This window comes from Bos javanicus, chromosome 4 (assembly GCF_032452875.1).
Source record: "Bos javanicus breed banteng chromosome 4, ARS-OSU_banteng_1.0, whole genome shotgun sequence".
Classification (NCBI taxonomy): domain Eukaryota; kingdom Metazoa; phylum Chordata; class Mammalia; order Artiodactyla; family Bovidae; genus Bos; species Bos javanicus.
Window position 1 is genome coordinate 57,120,449 of NC_083871.1, and position 13,416 is coordinate 57,133,864.

At 39.8% G+C, this 13,416-nt stretch overlaps 1 protein-coding gene across 4 annotated transcripts in view; it reads left to right on the top strand.

The window, feature by feature from the left end:
• The window catches only part of DOCK4 (dedicator of cytokinesis 4), a 481,885-nt gene that overhangs the window by 317,542 nt on the left and 150,927 nt on the right, over positions 1 to 13,416 (top strand). For all 4 annotated transcript variants that reach the window (XM_061414091.1, XM_061414095.1, XM_061414093.1 and 1 more), the window contains exons 17-22: positions 2,223 to 2,379; positions 8,257 to 8,354; positions 8,462 to 8,545; positions 8,764 to 8,864; positions 11,073 to 11,154; positions 12,599 to 12,769. In XM_061414091.1, the coding sequence (XP_061270075.1) occupies positions 2,223 to 2,379; positions 8,257 to 8,354; positions 8,462 to 8,545; positions 8,764 to 8,864; positions 11,073 to 11,154; positions 12,599 to 12,769 (693 nt within the window). The remainder of the gene's footprint in view (positions 1 to 2,222; positions 2,380 to 8,256; positions 8,355 to 8,461; positions 8,546 to 8,763; positions 8,865 to 11,072; positions 11,155 to 12,598; positions 12,770 to 13,416) is intronic.

Here is a 13,416-nt window from a genome sequence, read left to right on the forward strand (position 1 = left end):
TTGCTGTGCCGGCTTTTCTCTACTCACAGAGAGTGAGGGACGTTCTCTAATTGTGCTCAGGCTTCCCATCGTGGTGGCTTCTCTTGTTGCCGAGCACAGGCTCTAGGGCGCACAGGCTTCAGTAGCTGAGGCACGTGGGCTCAGTAGTTGTGGCTCCCGGGCGCTAGAACACAGGCTCAGTTGTTGTGGCACACGGGCTTAATTGCTCCACAACATGTGGGATCTTCCCAGATCAGGGATCGAACCCATGTCTCCTGCTTTGGCAGATGGATTCTATACCACTGAGCTGCCAGGGAAACCCTAGGTTTCACTCTTGTTTTTGTGTATTCTGTGGATTTGGACAAATGTATAGTGACATGTATCTATCATCATAATATCATACTGCCCTAGAAAAATCTTCCATGGTCTGTCTGTTCATCCTTTCTCCTACTCCCAACCTCTGGAAACCACTAATTTTTTTTTTTTAACTGTCTTCATAGTTCTGCACTTTCTAGAATATTACATAGTTAGAATCATGGAGTTTGTAGACTTTTCAGATTGGCTTCTTTCACTTAGTGATATGCATTGTTTCCTCCATGTCTTTTCATGGCTTGGTAGCTCATTTATTTTTAGCACTGAAATGGTATTCTGGTTTCTGGATGTACCACATTTATCTATTCATGTACTGAAGAATATCTCGGTTGCTTCATTATATGTATTTTTTATTTTTTTATTGAAGTATAGTTTATTTACAATGTTGTGCCAATCTCTGCTATACAGCAAAGTAACTCAGTGATACACATGTAATAGACATGCTTTTTTTAATATTCTTTTCCATTATCGTTTATTGCAAGATATTGAATATAGTTTCCTGTGCTATACAATAGGACCTTATTATTTTTTTATTTACTTTTTCCAGTTAATGACTTTTCCAATCATTAATTTTTTTTTATCTCATCTAGAACTTAGTCAATGTATCAATTCCAAAAGAAAATCCTTTTCAGCAAGTTTGTCCAAATCCAGGGCCATTATATTGTATCTGGCTCTTACATATCTCTTAAGTATTATTTAATCTAGAGTAATCCTTTTTTTTTCCCCCACAAAACTTGACTTGTGGAGTCAAAGACAGGCATCCTACAGAAAGTGCCGCCTTCTGGGTTTGTCTGGTTGCTTCCCCATAGCATTCAGCATGTTGCTCTGTCCTTTGTATTATCTGTGAAGTGGAAGGTGAATCTGTTGGTGTCACCCATTCAGGCTCCACAGCTTTGGGAGGAATGCATTGCGAGGATGATGTGTTGTTTTCGTTGCCCTGCATCAGAGGGCCGACAGCCCAATCCCCCGACGTGCAGTTACATTTGTCCCCTTGCCGGTAGGAGGGAATCTGTGTGGTAGCGTAGAATGTTCATTTGCTCATCAACAATTTTCCTACTGATTTTAGCATTTAGTGACAACCCTTGACTAAAGAAAGAATTACACTAGGAATATGAAACTGTAGTTTTAAAACCTATAATTTCTTTTACATTTGTTGACTGACATTTTCTGTAGGGATTTCTCACCATAGTGGGTTCATTATATTATCATGAAATACAGAGTCCTTTAATTGCCTGTTTTCAAAGTAAGGAGTTGTTTAATATCTACCTCAGAGGAGATGTGGGAAGAATTTAAGCACTTTTTTTAAAATGCTATGGTTGTGGGATGAGGGGTGGTGGTGGGAGGGAGGCTCAAGATGGAGGGGATATATGTGTGTGTAGATATATATGTATATATACATATAGTTATGGTTGATTCGCGTTGTATGACAGAAACCAACACAACATTGTAAAGCAATTATCCTCCAGTTAAAAGATTTTTTAAAATGCTATGGTCACTGCAATATGATTTCTTGAGCACTTCCAATGTATCAGGCTCTATGTAAAGGCCTCACGTAATCTAATTTGTTTGGCAGCATAGTGAGGTCATAGAGATAGAAAACGGAAATCATAAGAGGCTGAATAACTTGATACAGTTACTTGTGTGGGAAGTAAGAGAGCTAGAATTCAAACCCAAATGGGTCTGCGTCCAAAATAAGTGAGTTATTCCTCTTAGACATTTTTGTTGCATTTTACTTAAAAGCCAAATTCTGTTTGTAATGATATTTGGAATATTTCCCAGTTCTTAAAAACTAGAAATGAATATTATGCTTAATAATTCTCAAGAGGTCTCTTAACTCTCCCCCTTCCATTTTTTAAAATATTTTTTTATAGTGTGAAGAAAACACAAATCTTCAGGATACTACCCGCTACCTCAAACTTCCTTTTTCCAAGGGCATTCTCCTTGGGAATAATAATCAAGCCATGAAGGCCACAAAGGAGTCTTTTTGGATAACATCTTTTCTCTGTTCCACAAAACTCACACAAAACGGTAATGTATAATACTGTTTTATTTGAAAGCCCCTGTATTTAAGTACTCATGCGAATTTTAGTTGGATATTCTGTAAACATCAGTTTTATATTTAAGAACTTTGCACTAGAAAAATTGTTGTTGATCCTTCTGTTTGTGGTTTTTAATAAAATAAAAGTAATTGTGACCCAACAAACAGCTAAATGTGTATAGTTTAAGGACTACAGAATTATCCTGGTATTGGAACCCAATACTCAAGTCCTCAAATAAACCATCAAAACCCAGCTGCTTAAAAAAAAAAAAAAAAAAGGCAAAGATTACCACCAACTTAATCTCTCTTGCTTCATAAACTGTGCTAATTGCAGGCTTCAGAGTAAATGCTGTTTTCTGTTTAATTAGATGGATATTACTTTTCTATTCTAGCATTACTTTTTATGTCAGTGATTGTTTAGAAAGTTATGATTAAGAAAGCAAGCTCTTCTCCTTGGCAAATTGTTCTGAAAGCACTGTCTGTAATGAAGGAAGTAAATTAAATATTTTTGAATTCTTCATGGTCACCATGTAAGGCTTCTGGAAAGCATCCTGAATGCCATATAATAAAATTAGTCTCATTCTGTTGAAGACAATCACTTTATAATAAGGTATGTCTCTTCCTTGACTTTAGGATTGGGTTACATTCTTTTGATAAGCCCGTGGTAACTTGAATAAGATAAGTAGAATATGCATTTATTACACCTAACCTACAAAGCATCATGGGGCTTCCCAGGTGGCTCAGACGGCAAAGAATCTGCCTGCAATGCTGGAGATGCAGGTTCGATCCCTGAATCAGGAAGATCCCTTGTAGCAGGAACTGACAACTCACTCCAGTATTCTTGCCTGGAGAATTCCATGGACAGAGGAACCTGGTGGGCTACAGTCCATAGGGTTGCAAAGAGTCAGACATGACTGAGCATGCACATACCACCACGACCACAAAACATCTAAGAAAAGTTCTTTCTTCTGTGTCATACAGCTTGGCCCAGCCTACACTAAACAAGCTCAGAACACTTACAGTAGCTTCCACCTGGGCAAAATTCTCTAACACAGAGCCTATTTTATAATATAATGTTGAATGTCTCGCATAACTTATTGGATACTGTACTAAGAGTGAAAAACAGAATGGTTGTATTAATAACCATATTGCTTCTTTACCTTTATGATCACTTGGCTGTCTGGCATCTGAGGCTCAATGCTCAACATTATAGGAGGCTGTTGTACTGCATGTAGCTAACCCAGGAAAATACCTGAACTCAAAAATTGAAATATAGTTTCTAAATGATTTCATATCACTTTTGCACCCATGTAAAGTCAAAAATCTGAAGCCAAATCATAGTAAATCAGGGCTCTGTATTGTTAGGCAAAAAAAATGCTCCTGTGCTTAAACTTTTTAAAGTGTTATTGGTTCTTTCTTCTGTGTCATATAGTAAGAAATACGTATCTTTTCTCAGAACATGGAGTGAGAAAAGAAGCAAATTTTGGCATTATTATAATGACCACTTTTAATGATACCATCCAATTTGTCAAACAGTGCTACTGTATTTATATAGGACCTTGGCAAATTATTTTTTTTACATTTATATTGGGTTTCATTTATCCCCTTCCAGAGGTATTTTTGGAGACATATTTCTAAAAATAAACTATGTAGTTTATTTTTAGTAAGTTTGATTGAAGGTAGCTATTGCCAAATTAGGTTATTACATCAGACTATCAGTATTCAATTGTTAATGATCTTACTTAAATAAAACCTTCATTGACAGAATTCCGTTATGACTAAATAGCATTTACCAAATCTCAGGCATTTTTTTTTTTTTTTTGTGAGAAGAGTCTAACCCCATAGAGGTTGTGAAAATAATAAAATCAACGTTTTTGACTCCCTTAGGTGTTATTTTCATTCATCCTATATGGATGAGTTGTGTGTCTCTAAAGAATCTGGTTCGTATTTAACTCTCTGCCTCCATTAGATTATTTTCAGCCAGTATTAGTTGTCAGTTACTGCTGTAGTAATTATTATAAACTTATTGGCTTAAAACAACAATAATTTATTATCTTATAATTTTGGAGGTAGAAAGTCTGCAGTCTTATTCCCTGGGCTAAAATCAAGGTGTCAGCAGGGCCACGTTCCCTCTTGAAACCTCTAGGAGGGAATCCCTTTATTTACCTTTTCTAGCTCCTAGGAAGCACCTGTAGTCCCTGGCTACAGGCCCCTTTCTCCATCTTCCAAGACAGCAACAAAGCATATTCGATCTCTCTGACTCTGATCATCTTCCATCTTTTACGGACCCCTGTGATGAGAGTGCTCCCACCAAATCATCCAGGATAATACCCCATTTAAAAAATCTTTAACTTAATCACACCTGTAAAACTCTTTTGTCAGTTAAGATAAATCCATGGGTTAGAATATGGACATCTTTGGGGGCCATTATTCTTCCAAAGATATAAACCTAACAATACATTCTCTGCCATGAAAACATTTGGCCCTGCCTGCTTAATTATTTCTAGTTCTAGGGTTTAGGCTATTAGACAGAACTGTGAACATAAGACAGAGGAAAACAAATCCGGATAACTAGAAGCTGCTGCTCTGTAAAAGCAGAGAACATTTTTCAAGTAAATAAACTATTCACGAAGTCATTAAACATCTCACTATATAGAAAGCAACGCTTGACACATTATTGAAGACTAATAAGTGCTTAATTACCATTGTGACTTTGATTAACCTTGTCAATGTTGGACAGCTCAAAATGAGGCAGGAAATGAATAGTGTGTTTAAAGACATGGGACAGAGGGAGGAAGGAAGTTCTTTTTTCTGAAATTTACATGCTAGACACATGTCTCTGTGTAGAAGTAATCCACTTCCAAATTGGAATTAAATTTTTTTTGTATTCATTTTACTCGACTTGGAAAATATACAAATCCCATTTCCATTACAATTGGGCATTTAGTAAGTGATGTGGCCTCTAGGACAGTTTCCTAGAGCAGATTTGCATTTCAGGATTTCTAAAGTGTGTCTGTCTACACACGTTCTGTGTCTTCCAGTGTCATTCTTAGATAGCATAGTGAGGCTAGTGCACTGGCTGGACTGGACATCTGTGATTGCCAGATCAAGGAAATATTTTAAGTTTCTTAAAAGTAGGGATCAGAAAAGGAATCACTTTACTTGTTTGTTAGCTTCCTTGGACTGTTAAAGACAACTTTTTAAAACGTTAAGAAAAAGTGAAAACAGTGCTTAAATTCAGTCTAACATTTGTGCCAATACCGACTGTTCCATATCCCCTTCTCCCTCCAGTAATGGGTGGTTTATTCAGTCTCTTCCTGAGATGGTGGTTTAAAAAAAAAAAAAGTAGGAATCAGGTCATCCACCTATTTTATAGCTCTTGGCAGATCAGACATACAGTCAGTACACACTTAAGTGATAGTTGAATAGAATGTATAAAATTCTCATTTTCAGTAATAGGTCCTAGCTGCAAATTGGCAACTGAGGTATCTTCAAATGGCTAAAATAAAGACCTACGAGGTGATAATTTTGACTTGATTCTGAGTACATGGCATACATGATTAATTGTGTCCAGATGGACAAAGTATAATACATTATTCTCCTTTTGGCTTCATTGGGAGCAGTCTAACGATTCCTCAGACTTCTTGCAGGAAAGATGAACAGCCCCATCCCGGACCGCTGTCATCTGCTATCCAGCTCTGCTGATGACAGTCCTATTCCTTGTCCTCTACTGATGCCACTTTGCAGCCTGTAGAGCCTCCTCCTTCCTCTGCACAGGGTCCACCCCTCACGTTGAACGCTTCTGCAAAGGCCTCATTCTAAAGGGCAGGGAGAGAGAAGGAGTGGGCAGAGCTGGATGGGAGGGGGAGTGGGAAGTAAATGGTAGTGCAAATTATAAAAGAGGGGCTGCCAGGGAAGGCGGCAGGCACCCTGAAGCTAGATGTGGGAAGTCCGAGCAGGCCGGCAAGCAGACCAGGAGAATCCTGGAGAACTTTCTTTGGTCAGCTGGTCTCACCCTGTAGAATCTCTCATCTAAATATAACCAATCATATTTTAAAATGTTTCAATCATACCTCCAGGGTGTCTGAGTTAGACGTGAATGTTCAACATTTTCAGGGTTTTCTGCTATGAAAATAATCATAAGTTTCTTTTTCAATGTCAGTTTTTGAAAAATTCCCTCATTTTTCTAAGTCTAAATCCTCCTCCTCCTCTTACCCCTATTTGTTATAGAAAAATGTTCCTATTTAGTGCTAAGTTTCCTACTTGTGGTTCCTTTGTGGTTTTTCCCTTGAAATTGGCTTTGGTGGAAGTTGCTTCTATTTCCTCTTGAGATTCTTATGTTTTTTCTCTTTATTTACTGTGTGTGTTAGATGCTCCACTGTTTCCAACTCTTTGCGACTCTATGGACTGTAGCCCACCAGGCTCCTCTGTCCATAGGATTCTACAGGCAAGGATACTGGAGTGGGTAGCCATTTCCTTCTCCAGGGGATCTTCCTGACCCAGGGATCTTTGTTTACTACGTCATGTTTTCTTTCTCATCATAACTATTTCCTTGATTATTTGTTATTGTGTTTGGTGTTTGCTTTTTTTTTTTTTTTTTTTTGGTCTTTCTTGCCTCTTGGCAAGCCCCATTCAAGTTTCTCCTGAAACAAGTGCTTTGAAGCAGAAAACCCCTCCTGGCTTCTCTCGTGGCTTCTCTAGTATCTCAGCCCCACTGGCACCAGGAGAATAGCCCTGCCAGGTTCCCCTGCCCTGGGCACGTCCTGCTTCCATGAGCCTTGTCAGTTGTTACTGCTGTCATTGGCCTCCGATGCCACTGACTCCTTGTTCCCTTTGGAGACCAGTGAAGATGGGCACCATGTGCAGGAGCTTCTGCCCAGGAAGGAGGAGGAAAGGATTTATTCCCTCACCAGTGAAGAGGTTCCCTGAGGACTCTGCTGGACACAGGGCTCACATGTCAGGTCAGAAAGAAAAGGGAATTGAAGAGCTGGGACCTGCTTTTGCCCAGAGTCTAGGGTGGAAGATGGTCACAGAGTCCAGGAATTGGCCCTGTCAGGTCCAAGGGCTCATTTGCTGGTCTGACAGTTGACTGGACTTGTCATCATTGTATGGTTTCCCAGGTGTCTCAGTGGTTAAAACCCATCTGCCAATGCAGGAGACACAGGTTTGATCCCTCGGTCAGGAAGATCTTCTGGAAGAGGGCATGACAACCCAATCCAGTATTCTTGCCTAGAGAATTCCATGGCCAGAGGAGCCTGGTGGGCTACAGTCCATAGTGTTGCAAAGAGTCGGACCCGACTGAAGCAACTTGACATGGCATGGCATGGCATCATTGCGCAGGAACCTTCTAGTCATGCCAGGTTTGGGTCACATTGTCAAGAAGACCTTCATTGCCAAATGGAATTGGTTACTTGGCAGAGTGCTATGTCTTGGGAGCAGAAAAGAGAATCAAGTGGGTTTCCAGCCCTCAAGAATCTCCCAGTTTAATTGGAGGAGGCAGAAAATTCTCCAGCCAGTACTTACCAACTGCCTGCTGTGTGCCTGCTCTGTTCCAGTGCTAGCACTAAGTTGGGGCCGAGCTCAATGAGGTTTTTTTCTCTTGGAGTTTACAGTCTTTGGGCAAATACAAGTAGCCTGAGAACTGAAGGATAAGCAAGAGTTTGTCAGTCAAGAGCACTGGGAAGGGAGAAAGAGAACACACTGTAATGAATGCTATCTTAGAGGGTTAGTTGGAGTCTGGGGGAGCCTGCAGTTTGGGTGACCAGGTGGCAACATATTTAAGAATTCACTGTTTACCAGTTAGAACACTTTCCTGTGAGAGACTGTTCTCTATCAAGGCAACTAATCTTCATTTTCTGTTTGGACAGGTGATATGCTTGATCTTTTGAAATGGAGAACCCACCCAGACAAGATCACAGGCTGTCTCTCTAAATTAAAAGAAATTGATGGCTCCGAGATAGTAAAGGTAAATGCATCCTGTTATCCTTCTCTTAGAAATTTGTGGGATAAAGAATACTTAGAGGGGAAAGACAGAGGATATTTTATTTATGCTTTTACTTCTTTATCTAACAGTTTCTGCAAGATACACTGGATACCTTATTTGGAATTTTAGATGAAAATTCCCAAAAATATGGGTCTAAAGTATTTGATTCATTGGTGAGTTTAAATTAACTTTATACCTTAATTTTGTCTTTAAATCTTGACTTTGATAAGACTGGTTTAGGAATGTGCACTTAATAGAATGAGCTCACTTGAAAGGAAACCTTCCCAAATCAAAAACAAACAAACAAACAAAAGAAACCTTCCCACTCCCCCTGCCAAAAAAGTCTTGGTTTGCATTCAGTTTTGTAAAACTCTGTTTTGTTTTGTTTTAGGTTCACATAATCAATTTGCTGCAAGATAGCAAATTTCATCATTTTAAACCTGTAATGGACACTTACATTGAGAGTCATTTTGCTGGGGCACTTGCATACAGGTAAGGTCCTTTATCTTATAATTGGTTTAGAAACAGTTCCTTTTGAACTTTTTAAAGCAGAACCAGCTATATAGGAAAATTTAAAAGAGAATGTAGGAAGAAATGAAGCACAGCTACTCAAGTGTCTCTTGAGACAGTATCTTCCTTTTTCACACATCTTTTTTTGATGGCTGAAACTTATTTTGATTTTAAAAGGTTGGGTCAGGGGAAGAACTTCCTGAGTTCTAGTCCTGAAACCTAAAATATAATGTTTTCTTTTTGCCTCTGTTTCACTTGATCTTCTGTAGTCTAAAATACCTGGTTATTTCATTTTGACAGTCAAGAGCCCCATTTAATCATCACACTCCTTGGTAATTCTAGATGTCTTTAAGAAAGAAATATAATGGGAAAACAGCCTTTGCCATCATACCATTTTAAAGTCCTTTGTTCATTCATTTGTTAATATTTATTGAGTGCCTCCTGCATGCCAGACACTAAGCTTTGTGCTGATTGTATGAAGAGCTGGCCCATGGATGCAAGGGGTTCAGTTATTAGACTCTATCCTCTGTTACCAGCTGCCATTTTAACCGCTGCTCCTTTCTTATCCACTCAGATAAGATAAGCAAGACTAAAAGTGAATGAATAATGACATGCTGTAGCTGGTACCTGCTTACATGTAGCCTAGAAGATAACAACTCCTCTCTTTCTGTCCTATGGGTGACATCTTCCTGGTCATGGGCCTGCTTAAATACAGCCCTGAAATGTACCCCAAAGTTCCATCTCCCCATTCCACTGCTGTCATTGCTATTCTGCCAGTTTTTTTTAGTTTATAATTGTTTTTTTTTAATTAGGGGATAATTGCTTTTCAATGTTGTATTAGTTTCTGCTGTACAAAGTGAATCAGCTGTATGTATACATAAATCCTCTCCCTAGCCTCCCACCACCACCCCCCATCCCACCCCAGGTCATCACAGAGCACCGAGCTGAGCTCCCTATGTTATACAGCAGCTGCCAATGTTTTTATCTTATACACTAAATACCTATGGGCATGTGCACGCAGTCGTCTATTCCCAGAAGTGCGTTAAAGGGGCATGGAATCAGGGCTTTGCCCTTTTCCCCCATCTGTGTGCTGTATAAAAGATAGTAGGTAACCAGGTAAGCATTTCATCCAGTTCCTTTGGTTGTTTGCTTCCATAGCCTGGTAAGATTTACACCTCTGATGTTTAAGTGAATGGAGTCATTTTTACAAGACTTGACCTTTTACCGACATGAGTTTTTCAGAGGGTGAAATGTTTGAGCAAGGATAGTTTTGCCCTTGACCTAACAGTTTGGGCTCTGGTGTGAGGGGTCACTGTTCCAAGTGATACTGTCTCTGGAAACTAGAAAACAGTGGTGTAATGTCTAAACTTCAGATTAGCCAGGAATGCAGCTAATCAGTTCTAATAAGACAAATAAGGCCCATGGAATCTTCTTGGGCCAGAATCATGACCAGTCATCCTCAAAAGTAGTGTTCTCATCAGCATATACTGACTGGAACAACCATGAATTCTCCTCGGACAGAGAAAATTTTAAAAAATTGCTGTTTTCTAGACACCAAGAACTGGCCAGTGTTAAAGGTCACGTGACTGCAATCTTGAGAATTTGAGGTGTGGAGGTTAATTCCATTTTTATTTCTTAAAACAACTTTTCTGGAAATTACTAGGCCATGCTCTGATGGTAAGCCTCATTCTTCCCACAGGTCAGAGAATTGGCTTGTTAAGTCCATGGGGTGTGATTTGAAATGAGGAGGTGGTATCTTCATCCTTCCCCACACCTTCTTTTGCCTCCAGCTAAATACTTTATCCAAATTAGGATTTCACTGGGGAGGAAATCCTAATTAGCAGTTGTCCGAGATTGACCATGGCAGTCAGATTCAGACACTCCCCTGGCCTTTCTTCTGATATTTGTGTTCACCCGTTGGAAGCACGGCCAGAAGCAGCAGGGCTCGTGGAATATGTCCAGATTAAAAGGAATCTTGCTGGGAGGAAATGTTGTTTCTCTCTTCAGCTTCAAAAAAGGGGTAATGATGGTGATATGCAGACTTTGTAAAATTTTCATAACAGTTTGACAGAAACGTGAGAACTGATGGAAAATGATGCCTCCTTGTGATAAAAATAAGCATTTGATTTGTTGGCTTCTAATTGAGAATGAGACCAACTGTACCTTCTGCACATTTCCCCTGTATTTTAGAGATCTCATCAAAGTACTCAAGTGGTATGTGGACCGGATCACAGAAGCGGAGAGACAAGAGCACATCCAGGAGGTGTTGAAGGTAATGACACGCTGTGGATAGCACATCGTAGCCCAGCAGTGCTGCTGCGTGGTGATGCCTAAGCAAATTGGTTTCCTCAACACAGGCAGTAATCGCTGATGATGTATCACTGACATTCCAATTCAGTGATCTTAATCAGTTTGTGGCTGCTCCAGAGATGATGAGATTTGAAAAGAACTTTGCCAGACTCACTGGAACCTCCCTAGCATTAAATCTTTAGTCCTCCAGGCTCTGAACACTTGAAATCTAGAAGGAAGGGTGGAGAAGACAAGACTGCAGATGAGCAGTTAAGCTTAGAAGTTCCCTGTTCTTGCTTCTACCACTGACAGAGACCATCTGAGAACCATTTGTCTTACATTTTAAGGGCTTCCCTGGTAGGTCTGCTGGTAAAGAATCCATCTGCAATGGACGAGACCCCAGTTTAATTCCTGGGTTGGGAAGATCCTCTGAAGAAGGGATAGGTTACCCACTCCAGTATTCTTGGTCTTCCCTGGTGGCTCAGATGGCAAAGAATCCACCTGCAATGAGGGAGACCTGGCTTCAATCCCTTGGTTGGGAAGATCCCCTGGAGGAGGGCATGGCAACCTAAACCAGTATTCTTGCCTGGAGGATGGTTAGCAGGAATCATAATGAGGAAACCTGAGATTTTACAGTGTCTCGTGGTTTAACACTGCCCATATCTCTGGGTCCTACAAGCTCTCTATATATGAAGATGTTGATACCTTTCTTGCAACATGTTTGTAAAGAATCTACCAATAGATTCTTTTTTAAATTAATTAATTGATTTTAATTGGAGGGCAATTACTTTGCAATATTGTGATGGTTTTTGCCATACATCATCATGAATCGGCCACAGATATGCATGTGTCCCCCACATCCTGAACCCCTCTCCTACCTCCCTCCCATCTGTCAATAGATTCTTAAGAGGATTGTGCAGTAACAGCCTTGGCAGCCTTTTGATTTCGTAATTGAGTACATAGTGTTTGATGTCAGTAGATAAAAGTAAATAGGTGTACATTCTAAAAAACAAGCATTTTACTCATTATAAATTTGTCATTTGGGGCTGATTGAAGGTAAAATGCAAGTGGCAAGAGAACCTACCAGCATAGCAGAATTATTTTTGAAAAACAGACCACCATATCTTTGTTAATTATATTAAAAAAAAAAATCATCTGAGGATCAAAAACATTTAACCTCTATAAGAATTACCTCTTTAAGAATTACATAGAATTTAAAAATTATCTATACTTTTCCTCTCATTAGGTGTTAGAGAAAAACAGCTCTTTTGCTATGAGTAAATACTATTCAAAAATCACACTGGGCCTTAGTACTTCAATCAATAATTTAAAAGTCTAATGGTGTACTATAGTTTTGTGTTGTGTCATTGTTAAATAAATACCTTTGATTTTCTTTGAAACTAACATTTTAAAAATTTTGTTTTAAGGCCCAAGAATATATTTTTAAGTATATTGTTCAGTCTCGAAGGCTGTTTTCCCTTGCCACCGGAGGACAGAATGAGGAGGAATTTCGCTGCTGTATTCAGGAACTGCTCATGTCAGTTCGTTTTTTTCTTTCACAAGAAAGCAAAGGATCTGGAGCATTATCTCAATCACAGGTAATTGTCTTTTCATCTCTGCTGAATAGAGGAAAAAATGAGTCCAATTTATTTATTTTTACCTAGCCGCCTAAGTGAATATTTTCTCCATCAGCATTTCATAGCTCCAGGTTATATTTGTAGCTTAACTGACTTGGAATAGCCCTTTAAAAAGTCCTCCAGCTTCTAGTACCAGCAGAGCAAAAGTTGGTAATGTCTTTCTTTGGACTGTTATCGCCCTGAATGGGGAGCCTGTTGGTTTGCATAGGCCTCCATTCCAGTTTCTAGAACTCACGCTGATGATTGGAGACACCCTGTCAATGTCACCTGTGGGGAGGAATTTTTCTCTAGCTAGTCTGCTACTGGAAGGACTGATGCTGAAGCTCCAGTCTTTTGGCCACCTGATGTGAAGAGCTGACTCATTGGAAGAGACCCTGATTTGGGCAAGACTGAGGGCAGGAGGTGGAGAAGGAAATGGCAACCCACTCCAGTGCTCTTGCCTGGAGAATCCCAAGGGCAGGGGAGCCTAGTTGGCTGCCGTCTATGGGGTCGCACAGAGTCGGACACGACTGAAGCGACTTAGCAGCAGCAGAGGGCAGGAGGAGAAGGGGACGACAGAGGATGAGATGGTTGGATGGCATCACTGGCTCAATGGACATGAGTTTGAG